The sequence below is a fragment of the Macaca thibetana genome, chromosome 10 (assembly GCF_024542745.1).
Source record: "Macaca thibetana thibetana isolate TM-01 chromosome 10, ASM2454274v1, whole genome shotgun sequence".
In the NCBI taxonomy this organism is placed as follows: domain Eukaryota; kingdom Metazoa; phylum Chordata; class Mammalia; order Primates; family Cercopithecidae; genus Macaca; species Macaca thibetana.
Window position 1 is genome coordinate 86346674 of NC_065587.1, and position 21235 is coordinate 86367908.

At 54.6% G+C, this 21235-nt stretch overlaps 2 protein-coding genes across 10 annotated transcripts in view; one reads left to right on the forward strand and one right to left on the reverse strand.

The window, feature by feature from the left end:
• LOC126929204 (protein PET117 homolog, mitochondrial) overlaps window positions 1-21235 on the forward strand; it is a 549430-nt gene that overhangs the window by 30418 nt on the left and 497777 nt on the right. The window lies entirely within an intron of this gene.
• The window catches only part of RRBP1 (ribosome binding protein 1), a 69373-nt gene that overhangs the window by 18023 nt on the left and 30115 nt on the right, over window positions 1-21235 (reverse strand). For all 8 annotated transcript variants that reach the window (XM_050745335.1, XM_050745337.1, XM_050745336.1 and 5 more), the window contains 5 exons: window positions 11506-11654; window positions 10244-10366; window positions 5017-5169; window positions 3804-3922; window positions 1715-1868 (listed from right to left, as the gene is read on the reverse strand). In XM_050745335.1, the coding sequence (XP_050601292.1) occupies window positions 1715-1868; window positions 3804-3922; window positions 5017-5169; window positions 10244-10366; window positions 11506-11654 (698 nt within the window). The remainder of the gene's footprint in view (window positions 1-1714; window positions 1869-3803; window positions 3923-5016; window positions 5170-10243; window positions 10367-11505; window positions 11655-21235) is intronic.

Genomic DNA, 21235 nt, shown 5'->3' on the forward strand with positions numbered 1-21235 from the left:
GGACCCAAGGTCAGCACAGGCCCCCCCGCCCTCATTCCTGCAAAGCTGGCTGGCAGCGAAGGGGCCTCGGGCAAAGGAAGGACGGTCACAATATGGAAAGAGCTCCATTTTCACCTCAGCAAAAAGGAGACACTTTCTACAACCTCAACCGCCGGTCTGACTTGGAGATACCTTGAATGAAATTTTGTAGAGTCACATTGAGCTCTTTTTCTGAAAAGCACTGATCTAGTCCTAGACGCTCTGGGTGTAAGAGCATGGCTAATTCCCGCAGTCACCCTGCAGGACAGCTCCTACTGTCCTGCCCATAGTACAGATGAGGAAACTGAGGCTCTGAAATAACTTGCTAGCAGGTAGAAGAGCCAGGACCTGAACCTGACAGCTGGCGCCAAAGGCCTCACTGTCAATCACAGACTCGACAGGCACAGAATCTTTGGTGTCAGACTGGAGAGCAGGGAATCCTCTGCCCAGCCCCAGGCTGTGGACAAGGACTCTGAGGCTGGAGAGGACAGGAGATACCGGGAGCCTGTGCGCCCTGGCTAGATCCTTCGCAGGAATGACACGAGATGGTGACAAACCAAGCCCAGTTCCAGGCCCAGATGGACCACAACCATCCGGGAGCCTTTAAGACATAACCATAGGCAGGCCCACCCCACAGTTTCTCATCTCACTGTACTGAGTGGGTCTGCTTTACACGAACATCAGAAAACACCAAATTATCCATCTCAATTCCACCTCAATTCAAACTGTTTCTTCGTCCACGTTCTCTTTTAGTCCTTGTACGCGCTCAAACATCACTCTTAAAATTTCGTGTCTGTTCTAGTTCCTTCCAAGAGGCAGCACTAATGCCCCCACGCACCACAGCCTGGTTTCAGTGATGGGACAGAAAAAGGGTCCTAAGCCCCTGGGGTCACTGGGGTCTCCTCGTTATCCAGAAAAGTTAAACCCAAAGTGGGCATGACATGAAGGTGCCTCGTGCCTTGGGTAACAGCCCTATGTGGGATCCACCTGCCCAACACAGGCCAGCAGAGGGACGGGAATTCATCAGACAAGGCCTGTGGGCTGTGAAAACACACTGCATGCTGCCTGTGTTCCCCTGGGGACAGGGGGACAATCGTCCTCCCTCTGAAGGAGGACAGGCACCCTCCTGGGAAAACAGGCCTCCAGGCCACACCCAGAGGCTGAGAAAGAAGAAACCCTAACTGGCCTTGAAGCCAGAGGCTGTGTCCACAGCCTGTGAGCTCAGCTGGCTGCTCCAGAGCTGCAGTACCACAGTGGGGACAAGCATGGGAGGAAAAACACGGCTCCAGAGTGAGACTCGGGGTTCAAATTCTGCTTCTGACATGTCCTGGCTGGGTGAACTTGAGGTAGTTGCTGAACTTCTCTGTGCCTCAAACTCCCTTATGGATAAAAATGCAGACACTACCAGTGCCTACCTCATAGGGTTACCAGGAAAAGTGGCTGAGTTAATGCTTGTAAAATGCTCAGAACAGTGCTTAGCACACAGCAAGCTCCCACTTGCTGCCAGCTATCACTACTACCAAGGAGACTAAGGTGAAGAGTTCGAGCCCCAGCCCTGCGGACACCGTCATCTGTCCCAGTCAAGGCTAGAAACGGGTGCCCGGTGCGGCAGGGCCAGTCTGGACCCATCCCTGCTATGCGGACAGGCTTGCTGGGCAGTGAACAGGGCACTGAGGTGGCCGCCGCCCTGGCTCACCTGCAGCTGCAGGACCTGCTTCTCGAAGGCAGCTGCCTTGGCTTCCAGAGCTTTTCGCTGCTGCTCATCTTGCCGCGCAGCCTCCGACTTCTCCACCAGCTCTTTGCTGACCTTGCTGAGTTCCTGCCGGAGCTTGGCCAGCTCTGCGTTCTGCCTGCAAGACAGTCACCAGCCCGACTGATGGAAAGAAAAGAGTGATGGGATCGGTGGTCCAAGCCCTCCCTCCAGGACTTCAGCTCTCTTGTAAGTAAGCAATTGCCCACGTCGTGAAGCCATTACCAAAGCCACTTTTCCATTATCAGCTGCGTGGGGTTCAGCATGTGTTTTGTTGAAGACACTGTTTTACCCATATAGTGCATGAACTAGAGACAGCATAGAGCAAATGTGCACTAAAGCATCCCACGGGAGCCCCTGCCAGAAACAGCCAGAAATTCACAGAAAACGGCAACACACTGTTCTGGCTGCAAACCAGCCCCGAGACGAAGACCCACCCGCCTTGACCCCCTGGAGGCAGCAGCCCACAGAGTCCACGCGCCCTCTCACTGGCCAACTGGACCAGGCCCAGGCTGGGGAGGCTGCCTGAAACCAGGGCCTGAGGTGCTTACAAAACAGACCCTTCAGGACTGCACTTCAAAAGCTGGGTCTCAGGAGCTGGGAGGAATGTTCCGGACTTCCAGAAGGAGACTTAAAGGAAAAGGGGGCAGCTGGAGGCCTGCCTTTCCAGCGTGAAGCGTGTGATCAGGATGCCACTCCCTCGCTAGCAGACGCTGCCTCAATGCCAAGGACTGACTGTCCAGCCAAGGGACACCACCAGACAAGACTATCCCAAACCCTGGGATGCAGCACCAGGCCAGGCGGAGCTGGGAAACCTGGCTGAGGCTAGCTGGGCTCTGCTGCCTGGCGGGTGGCAGGTTCCACCTCTCTGACTTCGGGCTGCCTCATCTGTACGGGGGAGGCCACACCAAAGCCTGCTGTGGGGTCATCAGTTCCATACTTCACAAGGCTAAGGTTCAAGCGACCTGGGAGGGAGGCGGGAGGCCGGGTGGTACCCTCAAGAAGGACTGGGAGCTCTGAAGTGGGCCTGAGAAAACACATCCCGCTGCTGACAGCCACCCACCAGCCAGAGCTTCTGGACTGGCAGGGCCACTGCCTCAGCGTGACAAGTCTCCTGGCTTTAGAGCCTTCCCCAGTAATGAGGCCACAGCAGATCCTATGTGGGGAGACACCAGAGCATTTCTCAGTCCCCACCCTTTGCCTTCTGCTGTGGCTTTTGAGGAAACAGCAGCCACAAACCTCCAACCAGCCGATGGCTCAGGAAGGGGACCCAGAGGGGACAGGCAGAGGGGAAGGTGGCTGCTGGATCTCACTCCACACCAGAGGGAGCCACAGTCAAAACAGACACTTGGCCCGGCTCCCCTCCCTCTCCAGCTCCCGCACTGGACTTCCCCTGACCCGACTCCCAGCATAAGGACTAAGGGTGCCGCCGGCGCACTCTGCTGTGGTCAGCCCCTGTCTTGGTGAGAGCAGAGGCTCTGGGGATAACACAGAGCTCTGCCAAGTCCCTGCAGGACACTTTGGGCCCAGAGAAGGCAAAGAAATGTGCAACAAAAGACGCTGCAGTGGGTTTCCTGAGGGCCGCCACTGGGGTGGTAATGCTCTAATCAGAGAAGCAGAAGTGTAGCTGTACTTAACTCTGGAGGGGAAGTGCACCCTCCGGCCCACTTGCTATGGGCTCCAGTGCTTCAGTGGCTCAGAGACAACACTGAAATGAGAACCCCGCTAGGCGGCTGGGGCCTGTGTGCTGGAAACCCTCCCTAGTACCAGCGCATCTGAAGCAAGGGTGCTGCAGAGCAGGAGGCCGTGCTCCAGGCACAGTCAAGGCCCACCACCAGCCACCGCAGGGACGCTGGGCCACCTGTTGGAAGACTCAGGGGCCCATAACCCAGACAGGAGATGGAGGGTCAGGACGGCTCTGCATACATGTAGGGCCCGTGCCTGGCTCTCGCGCCAGCTGCCCTGGCCGCAGCCTCATGAAGCCTTCCTCGTTCAGAGCCCTTGGGAAGGTGCTGAGGCAGGAAGCTCAGCTTACTTGCTCTCCACCTGGCTTGTGGCCTGGTTCAAGGCATCCCGCAGGATGGAGTTCTCCTGCTGCAGGCGGGCCAGCTGCGTGTTGGGGCCATTCTCCAGCTGCTCCTGAAGAGTCCGGATCTGGAAAGTCACGGGCAAGGGCATCAGAGGCAGCTCGGCCTCATACACAGAACTGACTTCTGAGTCGTGGTTAGTGAAGACACAGCCCACAAAAGAAAACCCCCAGAAGGCTCCACCTTTTCCACCTGGAGGTTGAGAGGATCCCATAAAACAAGAGGCCTGAAAATGGCAAGGCTCCACCATCAGGGGCTCGAGGCCAAGCATGACCCCCCACACCCAGCGACACGCCTCTCTCCCTCCCCACTGCTCATGGCCTGCCCGAGGCTGAATACTCAGGCCAGGGTCTCTGACACGCGCCATCAACATCTGCCTCCAAGGTCACATGGTTGACTGTTCTTTTTTTTTTTTTTTTAGGTAAAATATTTTTATTTTCTTCTTTGTCACATAATGTTATGCCAGGGTCAAATTGGAAAGTAACTCACGACATATAGGGTTAAATAAAACCCATCTGATGAGAATTTATGGTTGACTGTTCTAAGACAAAGTACATCGCCACAGCCTCTAACCCCCCTTAGGAAGCCTTGTTTCCTGCCCTCTGACCTCCGGCACGTCCTGAGACATGCAGCAGAGAGGAGGTTGAGCCCACTATGAGCAGGGGGTAGGTTTCAGAAGGCAGGGATCAGGCTTTGACTACAGGGCCAGTCTGGGCAGCCCCCCAGGGCTGGCCTGGAGCCCCACGCTAGAGCTGTGCGATTTTCAGGCCTCTGGTATTAATGGGATCCTCCCAACCATGTGGAAAGAAGACAGAGCCAGCATTTCTCCAGGTTCACGTGAAAGGTGACAACTTCACAGGCACCCAGGAGGTAGGGAAACAGGGCTGGCCATTTGAGACGAGGCTCTTTGGAAAAGTGTTCTTTCAAATGTATTTCATACCTCCCTGGCTATTAACATTATAGACACACAGTGGACTGCCAGACGCTGTCCAGCCAAATGCAACAGCCCCTGGACCCCTAAACCTGACCAGACCTCACAGACCCCTGTGGGCAACCTCAACCCACTCCTCATGTCTCGCCCTTTGGGCCTCTCTGGTTCCCTCCGTCCTGGACCGGGACTGGGTCCTGTCCCATCCCATGCCCCCGCCAGCCACTGCCTACCTTGCCCTGCAGCTGCTGCACCTCCTTCACGTGCTCCCGGTAGCTGGCCTGCATGCGCGCCTGCACGGCCGTGATCTCCTGCTCCCGGGCCACCAGCTGCTTTTTCACTTTGGCCTCCCCGGCTGCCGCTTTGGCCTTTTCCGCTGCCATCTCCTGGGGGGAAAGTAGCAGAGAGAGGGGCCGGTGAGCCTTGCAGGGGCAGGAGCCTATCAGAAAGGAGCAAAAGCATCACCCGGGCTGGGAGGCTGGACAGCAGAGCACAGACCCCTCCTGCTGGCCGGGTTCTCAGACAGACTCAAGCCAGCGGCAGCGGGAGCACTGACAGACAAGGGATCCCTGGAAACCCTGCTGGCCCTGGCCGGTTGTGGGCTCCACGTCAGGCCTTGGCCACAGTGGAGGTGGCACACGCAGCAGGAACAGCAGAGACACGCGGTACTGTCCCTGGCTCTCCAGGGCACTGGCTCGGCCCTGCTGTGATGACAACACCCCGGCTTGACTCAGTCACCAACATCCAGTCCCCTGGGACACCTACTTCTCCTCAAGTGCCTTCGTCAGGACAGAAAGGCGGCAAGCCCTGATGGCTAGGGTGGGGGTGGGGCCAGCTGCCCATTCCGCCGTGGCTGGGGTAGGGCATGGGTCTCTGCAGGCAGTCGCTCTGTCCTCCACCCAGGGGGACATCGGCTCCGATCAGTGCCAGATACCCACAGATGAACATGGATGCCGAGTCTGGGGTGTCTGGTATCTCAGGCAGGGACACAGCAGGATGGGACGGCTGGCCATGGTCCATGTCATCCTGGAGGGATGGCTCAACCAGAAGTCACAGGGAGGCAAGATGACAACTGAAGGAAGGGGTTGACACAATGAGCCCCTGGTGAGGGGGTGTTCCCTGTCTAGCAGGCCTGGACAGTCCAGCACCGATGTGGTGTGAATACACATCACAAACACAGCAGACCTGGGCCACCAGGGCACAAGCATCCCACGAGCGTCAAGGCTGCTCCGACCAGGGCAGTGGGTCAGGAGTGAGGAAATCCGCCCCCTCCCCAGACCAGGGCTGTAGGGAGGCCCGTCCCAAAGGCCAGAGTGTCCCTCTTGCCTGAGATGGGAAAGAACCCTGAGGTGGAGCCACTGGGTGCTGGTGCTGTTCCATGCTCCTGGCACTCTCTGGGACCTCCTGGGACCCTTGGCCTCACTTTTCAAAGACAATCATCTTTTTGGCTCTGCCTGGGGTGAGAGGCCCACACGAGCCTGCAGGTCCGCTTCACTGATTAGCTACAGAAGTAGGGGGCGGGAGAAGCTGACACTGAGCCCCAGCACTGTCCCATTTAATTCTCTCTGGAAGACGAGGATTACAATCCCTATCCAAGCTGAGGTCACAGAGCCTTGGAGAGGACACACTTTTCCAAGGCTAGGGAGCAGCTCTAAGAGGCAGGGGTGGGGCCTGAACCTAGGACTGTACAAGAACAAGGGGTTCCCAGAAAGGGGAAAAATGAGGACGCCTGCCCCTCTGTGTGGGTCGGGAAGCCCCTGGGGAAAGGGAGGACAGCTCAGCAGTGATTCCAGGACCCCTCTGCACTTCCTCCTCTAACATGCACAGCCCCACCGGCCCACTGCTGGCAGATGGGTGTGGTGGGGATGGCTGGAAGCCTCCAAACACCAGCAGAGAGGAGGCCGCTGTCTTTGCTAGGTTTTCCACACAACAGCCCTTCCAAGTAGATGGTCCAGCCTCACGAAGAAACCAAAGCTCAGAGAGACCAGGCATTCCCACAGCCACATGGATGGCAGGTTGGGAAGCCACACTCGGGTCATCCTCAGCCCTCCTCTGCCACCTAGAGACACCCTTCCCAGCCCTAGGCAGGCCTCGTGCAGTTCCAAGGTCCACCCCGCTCAGGGTCTGCAGACCTCTATCTCCTAGGGGTCAGGGTCCCAAGGCCGCCGGGATTCAATGGCATTTTCCCCCTCCTTTGCCTCTGGCTTTTTAAAGAGCACAGAAAAGTCACTTGTCCTCAGTGCAGCTGTTGAGCTCTCTATGGTTTCTTTTCTCTTTTTCTTTTTTCTTTTTTTATGATTTCTTTTTCTTCAAAGAGCTCAGAATGCCAGGGTTCCTTCGGCTTGTCAAATTCTTAATTCAGTTGCAAGAGTCTGATTTATGTTCTTGAAAAGCATTCCTGATGGTGGTGGAAGGGTCCGGTGCACAAGAAGACAAGGCATGGCACCATCACTAGCATCGGCTAGTGACTCTGTCCCAGCTTCTTCCGGGCTCTGTTCCCTAGGAGTAGTGGGGCTCCTCACGGGGTAAGCTTTGAGGACTGCAGAGAGCCCTCCAACCTGCTTCCCCAGCCAAGCAAGGAAGCAACCTCCACCAAGAAGGCCTGGTAACAGGAACTCCTCCCATGACCCCACCCCCAGGTACACTCTGTGTGGGTCCCAGAGGGCCTTGGGGGCTCCTTCTGATTCACAGCCCCATCTCCTTCTGGGCCCTAAAGCCAGAACATGAGACCAAGCCCAGGATGGGGCCAGTCTGAGGCGTGGCTTCAGCATAGAGGTTCTGCTGCCCGGGAAGATGACAGCTGGAACGTTTTTCCAGAAAGTTGTGCCTTCTTGGCTACATCACTGGAGCTCTGCCTGGACTCCCCAAACCCCCCAAAGATTCTCAGATAGCCAGGACAGACTTCTCAGGGGCGTCTGAGCCCATCAACTCCTGCAGACAGTGTCTGGACTGGTCCTTGAACCCAATTCTGCTGGGATTTTGCACATTTGGGAGACCCGGATACGGCAGATGATCCAAACGTTCTTTCTCAGTATGTCCAGGTCATGCCTTCAGCATCAGAACCCAAGAAACAGAATTAATGAAAACTCTTTTCAACTATAAAAACTTCTCTACAAGGACAAAGAAAACATGTCGAAGGGACTGGAACAAGAAATACAGGTTCCATCCGTCTCCCCAGCTCCCGAGGGGGATTAAGGTAAGAGGAACTGCCGCACTCTCAGGAATTTACTGCCTCGGATCATTTCCCTCAGCAGTGCTGGGCAGTTGCAGTGTTACCAGAAGAATGACGTAATCAGGCCAGCGACGGTGGTTCACAGTCCCAAAATCCCAGCACTTTGGGAGGCCGAGGCAGGCGGATCACCTGAGGTCGGGAGTTCGAGACCAGCCCAACCAACATGGAGAAACCCTGTCTCTACTAAAAATACAAAATTAGCTGGGTGTGGTGGTGCATGCCTATAATCTCAGCTACTCGGGAGGCTGAGGCAGGAGAATTGCTTGAACCCAGAAGGTGAAGGTTGCAGTGAGCCAAGATTGTGCTACTGCACTCCAGCCTGGGCAACAACAGTGAAACTCCGTCTCAAAAAAAAAAAAGAATGAGGTAAACACATCGGCTCTGCTCAGGACTCTCAACGGAGAGCACGAGCATAGGGAAGAGAAACAGCCAAAGGCATCGACTACAAACATTTTACTATTTGCAAGAAGACAATGTAAAATACTCAGAAATGCTTCCAGGCTTCCCCTCAGCTGCGGCCCTCGGTGGCCACTTGTTCACTGGCGGTCTGCTAGGCTGAGCCAGGCAAGACCGCCAGAGAGCGTCTGCCCTGCCAGGCTCGAGGGCTGACAGGAGCCAGATGCAGCCAGGTGATGCCTAACTGTACCAATGACCTCCGTGCAGAACAGAACACGGGAGCTCCAGAAGGCTCCTGAGGGAGGGAGACCAAATTGAGTCTGCCAGAGTAAGAAGACAATGTCCAGACATCTAAGCAGGGAAAGGGCATTAGAGGCCAAGGGAAGAGCAAGAGGAGAGCCCCAGAGGAGGCAAGAAAGGGCGCAGCATGTCGGGGCACAGGTAGGGAAAGGGAAGAGGTGAGGCTAGAGGCAGGGTGAGTGGCTGAGCCAGGGCTTGAGGGGCAGACTTAGGTCTGAAGATGAGGGGCCACTGGCAGAGCCTGATGGGGGTCCTCACAGATCAGCATTTGGGAGCCCAAGAGGATTTCTTCCGGCTTAGGGAGGAGGGCGTGGGTGGGAGGGAGGTCATGCACCGTTGACCTTCTCCTCACCTAAAAGCAAGGCCAGTGGTCTCCGAGGAGGCTGGGTACTGAATGAGGATCCCAGGCTGCCCTGAGCATGCAGCCAGGGAGATACTCTACCACCCCAGCGGGGTTGGGAACAGCATCAAAGAGTGGCCATCTAAGGTGTGTCTTCTGGTCCTGCCCGTCCTCCACCCAGTGAACTTCCCATCTGGCTCAGAGCTGTGACCCTGAATTTGCGACAAAAAGTAAGGCTGCCTTACTTCCAATTCTCTGTGCTCGAGCAGACAAAGGCACCCAGAGGAAGGGCTGTAGCCCAGACACTGTCGGACAGTCCACCATCCAGGCCCTCTCTCTGCGCCCGCTGCCCGGGACGGAGAAGGCAGGGAGGCAGGGAGAGAGCAAGAGCACGCCTGCGGTGCTGCATGGGGCAAAGATGGCTTTCAACAGGGCCTGACCAGTCCCAGAGGGCTAGGAGGCCCCTCACCCTGCCCTTCCTCCAGGAAGGCTGGGGCACCAGGGCCCACCCTCAGAAGCAGAGAGGTGGGGAAAGACCCTGGTGAATTCTGCGGTGGGAAGAGCAGCCCCTATGCCATGGATCACAACACAATCTCAACGTGCCATCAGCCCCGTCCTACGACAGCACCAACCCATCACCGATTGCCATTCAGAGTGCAAATGCTACCTGCCACGCCATCCGCTGATGCGGGGAGCCAGGGTTTCCCTGCACATTCCTCCTCTGACATCAGCAAAAGGGAGAAGAGCAGCCCCTCCAGCTCCCTCCCCAAAAGGTTTTGCACAATTCTCAAGAAAACAACCTTGAATCTACTGTGGGCACCCTCCTTTCCAGGCACAGCCCCTAGAAAGCTGGCCTGTGACTGCAGGACCTGTCTAGTGAAAGCCAGGTCTGGTCCATCCCCATTACAAACTGACGCTGCTTAACTTCCAAGCCCTTGCTTCACTTCCCTGCGTTCTTACAGCCACGAAGGAAGCCACCACCTCGTAGAGCCACGAGCACTGCCAAGGGTGAGCCACCGGCCCTTGGCTCTTTAGGCAGCAGATAAACAGCAGTCCCTACTCAGTGGCCTTACAGCCAGCTACGTTCCAGGCAGGCCTGAGCATCTCAGAGCCCGGGATACACAGTGAATGGGGCGGGGGTCCTCAGAGGACGGGGGAGGACAAGCCATCTCTAAGCCCACTTGGGCTGTACCTTGTTGAGCTCCCTCAGTTTGCTCTTGGCGACAGCCGCGTCTTCCTGCTCTGTGGCCAGCAGTTTTTCCTTCTCTTCCAGCTGGCGTTTCAGAATCGCCACAGGGTCACCCTTCTGAGTGGCCTAGAAGTACCCAGAGATGCGTTAACAGAGGGGACAAATGGGACTTGGCTCGTCCCCCGACCCTGGATAAGAGCAGAGGCCCAAGGTCTTGATGACGCAGAGCAGGGGCTTTGAGTCAAGGGTTCCACTGGGACTCCAGATACTTGTGGGGAAAGGCGCCCTGCCTCAGCCATCAGCCTGCCGGGTCCCCAGGTCCAGTGTGTGTTGGGACTGTCAGGGCCAAAGGCTTTGGATCCCTGGAGTGGCGTTTAGGAGTGTGGTGTTGCCAGCTCCTCTGAGGGGTGGCTGGCCACTGTTTCTGGCCTGGAGCCTCCCTGAGCCGGGCGTGCAGCCTGTAGGCCTCTGGCTGTAGCATGGGGGCCGGGTACTCTGGGGACAGTGGCCTGAGCAGAGCCAGGCCTCTCCCTGGTCATCTTGATCTCCTATGGCCACTCATACCCAGTAGAGCCCCCAGTGACGAGTGACAAGCTCTCAGTGCCACTGAGACTACGCAGGATGTGTATGGCCAGGAAGGGAGCGACCCCGCTGGCCTCAGGACACACCTGAGCATCTCTAACCACTAAATTCTCCAGCAAAGTTACCCTGAACTCTGACTCCAGTGGAGGAATGTGCCATGCAGCACTTCTTGGGGACAGCTCTTGGCCAGAGGCACAAGACAGCTCAGAGCGCTTAGCCTCTGAACCAGCATGAGGGAAACCAGGGGCGCTTCTGGGTGGGGGAACACAGTGTGTCCCTGTACCTTCCTTTCTACACTCTGAGCTGTGGCCACAAACTGGCTAGGCCCCAGCTCCCTAGATCCCCTGCAATACAGAGCCCTGCCCCGGCCCTAATCATCTCAGGAGCCGGGCCATGGGTGGCTTGACAGAAGACCAAGCACCTGCAAGCGATCCCTCAGGGTGGCAGAATTCTGCCAAGAAAAAGAAGCGGAGGCTATTTTATGAATGTTCTCTCTGTGGCATGGCAGGGTGCGTGTGGCCATCCTGACGGGCATCTTGGGGTGGTGGGAGGCATGGGGCCCCAGAACCCACGTAACCACTGCAGCTCACTGGCCCCTGAAGGGGAGAGGCACGGGGAAGGGCAAAACCACCCTAGCCAGCTGCAGTGGCCTCTGAGTGTGGCCAGCAGGAGGGTGGGCCCACCTTGTGCCAGGTGTCCTGAATGATGCCAGCCTTCTCAGACAGGATCTCGATGAGCCGCTGGGCCTCGCCCTCGTTGAACACCATGCTCCCAACCGTGGAGACCAGCGTCTTGTAGGGGAGGTAGAGAGGGCCATCGGCATCTGGGGGCCCTGTGCAGCGAGAGGGAAGGAGCTGAGACTTAGGCGTATGCCACAACACACCCGGCCGCAAAGCCCATCGCACCAAGAAGGTTCCGGTCACAGCCAAGAAGAGCTCTCCGACTGCCTGGGGTCGGCAAGCTGAGCATGGCGAGTCGGCTCCAGTGTCTCCCGCTCTTTCAGGACACTAAGAAACTGACTCAACGATGGGTCCCCGCCCCATCCTAACTCACCCATAGAAGTCCCAGGCTGGGGTGGAAGTAGAGCTCCTCTTTTTTTTATTTCTACCATCAAGATTGGCCTGGAACAAAATTAAGCAAGGCGTACTTTTCCCATGGGCTTTTCTCCCTTCCTTTTTTCTCACAAATGCACTGGTCCTGTTCTCGGCCTGCATGGCTCACCAGGGTTCTCCCCACTGGCCATGACTGAGCTCTGTGGCCTTGTGGGACCTGACTGGGCAGCGAATCCACTGTCCATCACACACAGACACCCAGAGCTACACTCCTGCAGCCACGGGAGGGGCACGGAAGGCAAGGAGAGGCTGCTCCCACACATCGGTGCAAACCCTCTATTTCTAGCTCCCTGGATGAAGCTTAAGCAGCGACAGGTTTGGGAGAGGGAAGGCTGGCTGGGTTCCTATAGAATCGGGCCTGTCCACTCGCCAGTCCATGAGTGACTGCCTGGAGGACGGGAAGCCATCTGCCAACAACCAACCGTCACTTCTGAAAACTAAAACTGCCGAGCCCCTCCCACCCCTGCCACACACACACACACACACACACACACACACACACACACACACAGAGCTTTGCTCTCACTGGGGCTTGAATGCAGCCTTGGAAGCAAGAAAGGGTGAACCAAGATGCCACGCCTGAGTGCCTGGACTCTTCCGCAGCTGAATGACAGCACCAAAAACGAGCCAAATCAGAAAGCCGACCGGCCTACAGCAGCCCCCTCAGCTGAGCCCACCTCGGGAGGACAAAGGAGAGGGCTGGTTTCCATAGCAACCCTCAATTCTCTGGCTTGTCACAATGTTTTCACTTACTAGTCACAATATTTTCATTACAAGTCAAAGCATTTGGCACAATACCTTAATGAGGGGAACGTGGGATGTGGGCGAGCTGGTTGCTATGAGCACCTTTATTTCCTAACTTCTTACTCTGGTGAGGCTCAGGAGATTAAAAATAACCACGCTGACACCAAAGGCCTAAGAGCTCATGGGTGCCATGAAAACAGGTCCCGGCAGAAGCATGCCCCTTCAACCTTCTTTTTACCGAAATATGTGTACGTATATAAAGTAATTTTAATGCACACACACGAGAAAATTCTAACCCAAAAGCCAAAAGAAAATAAAAGCATGCATGGCGCACTCTCAGGAGAAACCCCCGTGTTAGTTCACATTTCGGTTCGCAGCCTTCCCGTCTTCCCCCTCAGCCTGCAGGTGCGTGTCTATTGCCAGCACTTTCCAGGAGACAGAGGCCACTTGTTTCAAAGACACCTCTGGGTTACAGACTGGGCAGGGCAGCTGCTTCAGGCAGCGTCTAGCTGCTGGCTGCAAAGACATTTTCCCCTCCTGACTCAGAGGAGTCTCCTCCTGTGCCGTCCGATGTGCTGGGCACCGGCCGCGTGTGGCTGCTGGGCACCTGTAACGTGGCTGGCCTGACTCGAGATGTGCCACAAGTGGAAAGTACACATGGAATTTAGAAGATTTGGTATGAAAAAAAAAGAATGTGAAGTATCTGTAATAATTTTATATATTGATTGTATGTTGAAACAACATTTTGGATAAACTGCGTCAAATAAAATATATCGTTAACATTCAGTCCATTTGTTTCTTGCTTGCCTTTTTAAATGTGGCTAAAAACATTCACGTCGCATCCATGGCTCACACGTGTGTCGCTAACACTCTATTTCTCCTGGACTGGCTGGCCTATTCCTTCCCTTCCAGACCCGGGGACTCCCAAAGTGCCCCCTGCTGAATTCCTGGCAGCCCCTGGTCCTACAGAGGTTCCAGAGTGACCCAAGAGCTCTGGCCTCTTTTGAACGCTCTCCTGAAAGACCACCCTTCCAGACCCCACGGCCCCTACTGCACTGCCGGGTGGGGAAACATCTGGAGAAGGCAGCTGGAGAGCCCGCGCTCTAGGACGCCGCTTCCTGCACGGGGGTCTGCGTGGCCACATGCTCACCCCTCGCAGGCTCCGTCCACAGAGTGCTCCCGAGACTGTTCTCGGAGTGGCATTCTCATTAAAACTTTCTAATGTAATTCCATTCTATTAGATATCTTAACAGAAAAAAACTTGTAACAAGTAAAACGAACGCAAAGCTGCGTACAGCAAAATTTTAACGCTCTCCTCTGCCATCCCTCATGGCCCCCCAGAAACTTCACAGCCTTTGCCACACTCATACAAACACTACCTTTCATATTATTTTTAGAGAGCTATAACTTCACAAAACATTTTTCACTAAGTATTTTAGGTAAAAACTGTGCTGTCTCAATTGTTCCCAAATCAAGGGCAGCACAACTGAAAGAAAAAAGGAAAGCCCTCAGAAGCAGAGGCAGGATTTCTGGGTCTTTAGATGAGTTGCATTTAAATAACAGACTAACGGGCGAGCCCGGCACATCACTTAGGGCTCCAGCAAATACTTGAAGACGCCAGTAATCTTCTGAACTGTGAAATCTTAACACACTAAACTAAGTCTGTCAGACTCAACACCTAGTCTGTGAAATCACGGACTTCAAAAGGCCCAGGGTGCAGTGAATGCTGGAACAGCTCGGCTCACTGAGGACTTGCTCCTGTGGCTAATGCTTTGCCCATCTTGGTGGGTCTGAAATACCAGAGAGGGACAGGCCAGGAGACCCCAGAGTAGAGACACAGGCCAGTGTCTCACTTTGATGGATAATCCAGACCTCTGTCTGGCAGGGGACACAGCAACAACCCAGGGGTCAGGCCCTGCAGGAATGGGACAGGTAGTGTGACAAATAACCACATAGGCCTGGGCTCAGGGGGGTGGCCTCTCCTGAGCTGGGTGGCCCTGGGCATGGCACTTCACCTCCAGGTGATGGCTCCCGTGGGGGAATCTGAGCCAGAATCCTCAGAGCCACAGGCCTGCCCAAGAGCCTGGAAATGAGATTTTTAAGTGCTATCTTCTCACCTTTACTGCTGACAGCTAACTCAATAAAAAACAAATGAATGAATGAATTCATTCATTTATGAATGCACAGATGAAGAAACACATCCGTAGGCCACGTCCAGTCTGCAGGTCACCTCTGTCCTTGGGCAGTGGGGCACCAAGGTCAGAGCAAGGCCTCTGGGACCAGGTGGCCTGGAGTCGAATCCCAGCTCAGCTCCTTCCCACCTGTGTCCTTGGACAAGCGGCTTAATCTTCCTTTGCCTCTGTTTCCTTGCCTACGAAATGGGGATGATCACTGTTCCTCTCACAGCTTGGCTGGAAAGATTAAGTTGCAACATGCTTGGAACCATGCCCGGCACAGGGTAACGCACAGCAAAATAAATCAGCATGGCCGGCCTTCAAGCAGCTCACAGCAGCTCAGCTAATGCACCTCACACTCCAAATTTCAAAACAACTCTCCCTTCCGCGCCCACGCTGGGAGGCTCAGGCACCTAAAATTAAACCCATCTGGCAAACAGACATGTAGTGTTCTCTCTGTCAACTGTGGCGTCCTTGGACGAGGCTTTTCTCTCTGTATAATTTCCAGGATCCCCCATGGCCAGGGCTCAGGCACAGGAGGAGGATCTCAGCCCTAAGGGGCCTCATGCGACTCGGCAGCCAGCCCCCCACATCAGCTGCTGGCGCACCCCTGCACTGTGCACACCCGGCTCTCTCAGTCCACGGGGAGGCTATCGGATCCACTCCAGGAACGGCCGCCCGAGCCCTGGCAACAGCTGGTGGTTAATAGGAGGGGATTATCGCCTCGGCCCTGGGATAGGCCCCACAAAAGGCTCCAGCTCAGCTCCAGCTGCTGCTACAGGTGCCCAGAAGCCCTGGCCAGGGCAGGCAGGGCCAGGTGGTCTCCAGACACAAAGTATGTACCACCTGTGTACCCAGCAGTCCGTAAATTGCTGGGCCTGGAAGGTTAAGTTACAGGTTGGGCTGTGGCCAAGAGAGGCAGCGGACACAGGGCCATAAAGCAGAAGAGTGACACAAGGCGGACCTGGAGAGCCACTGTGGCAGCAATGCCGAGAAAGGCTTTAAGGCTTTGGGCCAAGCATAGCTGGGTATGGACACGGTGAGGGCCTTTGGGCCCTAGCATGTCAGGTTTGCACCTGAGGTTGGACTAGGTCCAAGTCTTCATAGGCCCTCAGAATCTGGATTTTATTCTGTAGGCAATAAGCAATACCTAGAAAGGAATGTTTGAATTTGAGAAAAAGATTTCAGGATGCCCAGGGGGGATGCGGCTGGAAGCAGACAGACCAGCTGGCCCGGACCCTGGTCCTAAGAGCCTGAATCCCCGCTGGGTCCTAAGAGCCCAGGACCAGAGTCCAGGCCCAAGTATTCAGGAAGCTGAGCTGGCGGGAGAGAGGCCCAGGTGTCAACCCAGGGACTCCTGACAGTGGAACCTGAAACGGCGTGAACTTGAGGGCTTGGGGAAGAACTCCATTGGCAAAAACTCTCATTTCCTAAGAGACTGTCCAGATCAGGTTCTGAGGGCACCTCCCCCAGACACACAGATGCAGTCTGAATAGCTGCTGCCTCTGGGCCTGCACAGGCGCGACTCCAGACAGTGCAGACCAAGGGACCCAGCATGGCTGCCCCTGTGGGAAGAAAGCCAGATCGAAATCTTGGCATGCCTTCCATACCTTGCAATCCCCAATCACCCCACCCAAACTCAGGTCTGCTTTAAGAAGGTGAAGACCCTGGGGCCCCAGGAACGGGCTCCCCTGTGCCTCCTGGACGCCCAGCACTGCACAGGTAGTCATCAGCCTCTGCAGACCAAGATTAGGAGGCCGAGGACAAGCTCTCCATTCCTGCTGACCCAAAGTCCAGAGGGCGTCTCTCTCTCTCAACCTGAAGAGCTGGCTCCTTTCAGGGTCCCGCCCCAAGGTAGGACGCAAGACGCTCTCTAGGGAGGAGCTCCAGCCAACATCACTGCTGGCCTCTCCCTAACAGCTCGTTCCTGGACTGCGGCCATGAAGGCTCCTCCTGAGCCTGTGGGGGGAAGTGAGCTTTATGAGACCCTGGAGGAAATGAAGATGTACCAAATGCTCCCGGAGGCAAACTGCAACTCCTGCTCTCACTCACTGCTCATCTGCCCACAGCTGAGGCCGGCCCTGGACAGCACACGAACGGTGGACTCCAGGCCCAGCTCAGGCCACAGAGCCCGGCCTTGCCCAGGCACTGGTCAGCGCTCCTGACAGGAAGCAGGCCAAGGAGGCACAGCTGCACTTGGCTCCAAATGCCACGAACGGTCACACCTGCAGCTTTAAGGGCAATGGAGCTAAGTACAAATAATGTCAAGAACAACCCGATTCGGGCCCTTTTAATCAGTCCTTTTCCTTTGGTTGGAGAAGAAAGTAATCAGCTACCAACTTGGGGAGTTGTATATTTAATGGTATCTAATGGAATTTAAAATATCCTAAAGACTGAAGAACTCTTTTCCTCTTTTAAAGTTTTGGTTTTTCCTCCAAGTTTCAACAAAACTAATTTTATACCTGGAGTTAAAAAAAACCTCCATCACAGTATTTTTAAAAGAAAGACAATTCCTGGAGGACCTCTGGGCAAGGCCCTTCCCAGGGCACACAGGCTGGCCCAAGGAGGATACGGTTTAGACAGCAATGAAGACTCTACCTAATGCCTGCAGAAAACGGCAGGGGATTTTTAATCCCCGGCTGTCTGACCACAGCCGTCTGGGGCCAGTGACCGGAGTCCCAGCCTCACCATGTTTTCAAGTGACTGAAAAGAGATTTCTGGAAGAGTCTCATCTAGCAGCTTCTCACACTGATACTTGGCTCGCTTCCCTAGGGGATGTTTTTGTTCTTTTTTAGAAAAAGAAGAAAAAAAGAAAAAGTTGGGTTTGAAGAACTTACACAGAAAGTGAATAAAGGCTCCTAAGCCCCAAAGAGTTTTCTTCAGAGCTTCAGACTCTGGGAAACTGAGTTAAGTTCAAAAGAAAAAGTATCTGACTTGATCTCCGTGTACACCTCTCTGTGCATCCGCCAGCGAGAAGGGCACAGGGGCACCTACCGGGCAGGGCGGGGGCCTCGGGAGGGGCTGCCCACACCAGCCGCTCTGCCATCTGCTGGTCATCTGCATGACTTCTGGGAAGTCTGAGCTTTGGTTTCTGCTTTTATCAAACAGGTAAAAATTCAAATCCACCTTAGAGAATTGCACGAGGGAAACCAGCCTCCTAAACTGCACCTCTGAACAAACACCTGGCTGGGGATTGTAGCGGTGTCACACCGGCTGTGCTAAGCAGCGCTGGGCCTGGAGCACAGCAGGCACACGTGGGGAAGACAGGTGTGGGTGGGTGGGTGAGGAGCCGGGAGCAAGGGGTGTTCCCATCACCAAGTCAAATCGTTTAAGATGAGGGCCCTGCTACACTAGACACCTTGAATACTGTTTCCTGGGGGCTTGACAACTCTTCCCCATACCCTGTGACCTGTGACCCCAGCCCCATTAGATTACAGAACAAGACTTCGGATTTTAGGTTGCATTTCCTATTGTGGGGGTAGAATGGGGGCTAGGTGAGACTGCACACTAAACATGGAGCTCACAGGCCCCCTCCCACCAGGGCACTGCCAGGCTCCAGGATGTGGGAACCGCCTTTAACTTCCCACCTTGCCTCAGTTCATGAATGCGTCCCAGGTGCCTGTGTGCCAGGGCGGGGACAGGCACTGGCCTCCTCCTGGCCTCAGAAGAGCTGGCACTGCCTTTCCTCATTCCAGACCCAGACGGAGCAAGGCCCTCCTTGCTGCTCCTCAGAGGATGCAGGGCTGCCTCGAAACACCCAGAAGGATGAGAGTTCCATCAGTTTTGATATAATGAGGGCCTATTTGACTTAGAGACAAATAACGGAGTTTTTGTTTCTTCTCCATAAAAAAAAAAAAAAAAAAAAAAAAAAAATTATAGAAAAACTGGAAAACGCAGAAGGCTGAAAGGGAGATACTAACATTTACCCAAAATCCTGCCTCCCAAAGGTGGCCTCTTTTTCCCACATGGACTTATCTGACGTGGCAAGAATGGGTCTCTGAAATGCCTGTTTCTGAGTGTTTGCCACCTCATGGAGGTTGGCTGGGTTCTCCTGGGCCAAGACACAATGTTCCCTCTGGCCACAGAGTAAAACTGGCTTGCATCAGCAGGCTGGGGAAAGAGGGCCCCCGCAGAAAGCAGGCCCACAGGCAAGAGAGAAGTGCCATGCCCCTAGGGTTACCCACCCCCTTCCGTTAGGCAGAAAGGTCACAGGTCCTTGGGTGAGCTCCAGACTCCCCAAGAGTGTAACAAGTACCCTGCATCCCCACATCCCCTGAGTGACGTGCTAGCAGAGGTAAGGAGGAAACACCTGTTTCCACCCAGCAGCAACAATGAGTGAAGCAAGCCCCAGTTAAAAGCATGCTGTTCTGGAGCTCACGCTAACTGTGGGGTCTTCAGAATGTACATATGTACTTCCTCAGTCTACGCCCACACTGTAGGATCCAGACTCGATTCCAGGTGCTGGGTGGGACAGCTCTCCTGCCAGTGTAACACCCAGATGGTGATTAGTATGAGATCAGCGCAGCCCAGGGTGGGAGGCAAACCAGCATAATCCTGCAAACAAAGACTCAATCTGAGGATAAAAATAGCTTTTTTAAAAACCAACACCACTGCATACACATACGTCTTGTGCTAGAAACTTGACTTTCCTAATAGACACTGTACATAAGTGCTCAGTTAACTATCAGAGAACAAACCAGCTAAAGCCTGGATGCGCGCGTCAGCTGACAGTACCCCAAACATGGGGGAAGCCTCCGTTCTGGGGACTTTCCACTTCTCGAGGATGCCATCAATCTCCTCCTCTCCAAACATTTAATAAAGAATTTGTGCCTTTCTTTCCGAAGGAAGAGGTCTTCTCCTTATCCCACGTCTGGGTTTATAATGCTCCCTCCACCCCAAACTTCCTGAAGTTAGAATCATTTCCAGAGTAGCACAGCAGCATCGTGTGAGGAGTGCTGAGTCAGAAAACAATTGTGTGGGCCTCTCATCGTAAATTGTGGAAGTTTCTGGAGAGCAACGCAGCACTGTCTTCCTAAATTAAAAATGTACCCACCTTTTGACTTGGCAATCACTTATCTAGGAATTTACTTTGTAGAGACACACAACAGTGTATGTACGTCATTGCAGCATTAATTTTAGCTGCAAAATAGCTGCATACTATTTAAATGTCATTTAAATAAATTGCGATACATTCATGCCAGGGAATATTATGCAGCTGAATGTGGCAGCTTCGCAGGTGCAATATGGAAAGATGTCACCAACACACTGTTAAGTAGACAGCAGTGTGCACTGCAGCTCCCGTTTGTGGGTGCCCAGGTGAAGAGCACAGTGAATTTGAGGCCCCCCCCCCGGCAGGAAGTGGATGGTGACTGGGATGGAGCAAAAAGACTTTCTATTTTCACCTTCCATGCTTCCAGACTGTGAATTCTGTTTACTGGAAACACATATTTATATAATAATAAATTGTAAAAGGCAAGGATTAGGAAGGCAGGCGTTCTCTGTCAAATACAGCCATGGACAAGCGGTAAAACCTGCTGCAGGGCCCCCATCGGCTGTTGGAGGACAGTCAGAGCAGAAGTTCTGGAAGCGGCCCAGCCTGGGTCTGCAAAAGCATGTCCTGGGCCTACCACTCCTGCGGGGTCTCCCTCTGGGACACTTGTCAGGAGGGGGCCCTGCTGGACCAAACAGGTAACAGATAAGGCCAGGAAGACTGAAGAAGCCATTCAAGTCTCTGGTGGAGCCCAGCTCCAGACCTGGTTTTGCTGCTGATCTGTCATGTGCTATGGGCCAGTCACAGCCTCTGTGACCCCTCGCAGCATCCTACTGTGATGTGGAGGTCAGACAGCTCACCCCACCCTGTACTCAGGACACAGCAGCCAGAACAAAGCAGGCAGGAGCAGTGTGCAACAGCACACAGGGCTGCACAGATCTGCCAGTGATCTAAGAGGCCACCTCCTTTCAAACGGTCCTGTTTAGAGCACTGCTGTGGGAAACTTTCTGTTCTGGCCGAGATGATCTGCCTCTGCACTGTGTAAGGGGAGCCACTAGCCACGTGTGCCTAGTAGGCCTTGAAATGTGGCTAGTGTGACTGAGGAATGGAATCTTTTATTTACTTCTGACTAATTTAGGTGATAATTTAAATGCTCCCATGTGACCAGTGTCACCCATATGGGACAGCACAGCCCTAGACTCTAGCCCTTCCCTGCCCAAGTCAAGGCCTCCTGGACTCATGGGAGGAACTCCCGTCCCGGCCTGCTCCACACCGGTGATCCAGAACCCACTCCCAAGCACCTCCCGGATCCCTGCAGCACAGCCCTCATGCCACCTCACCCCTCCCACCCAACACACTCACACCGACAGGTCCCTGTGTTTCTAGACATCCA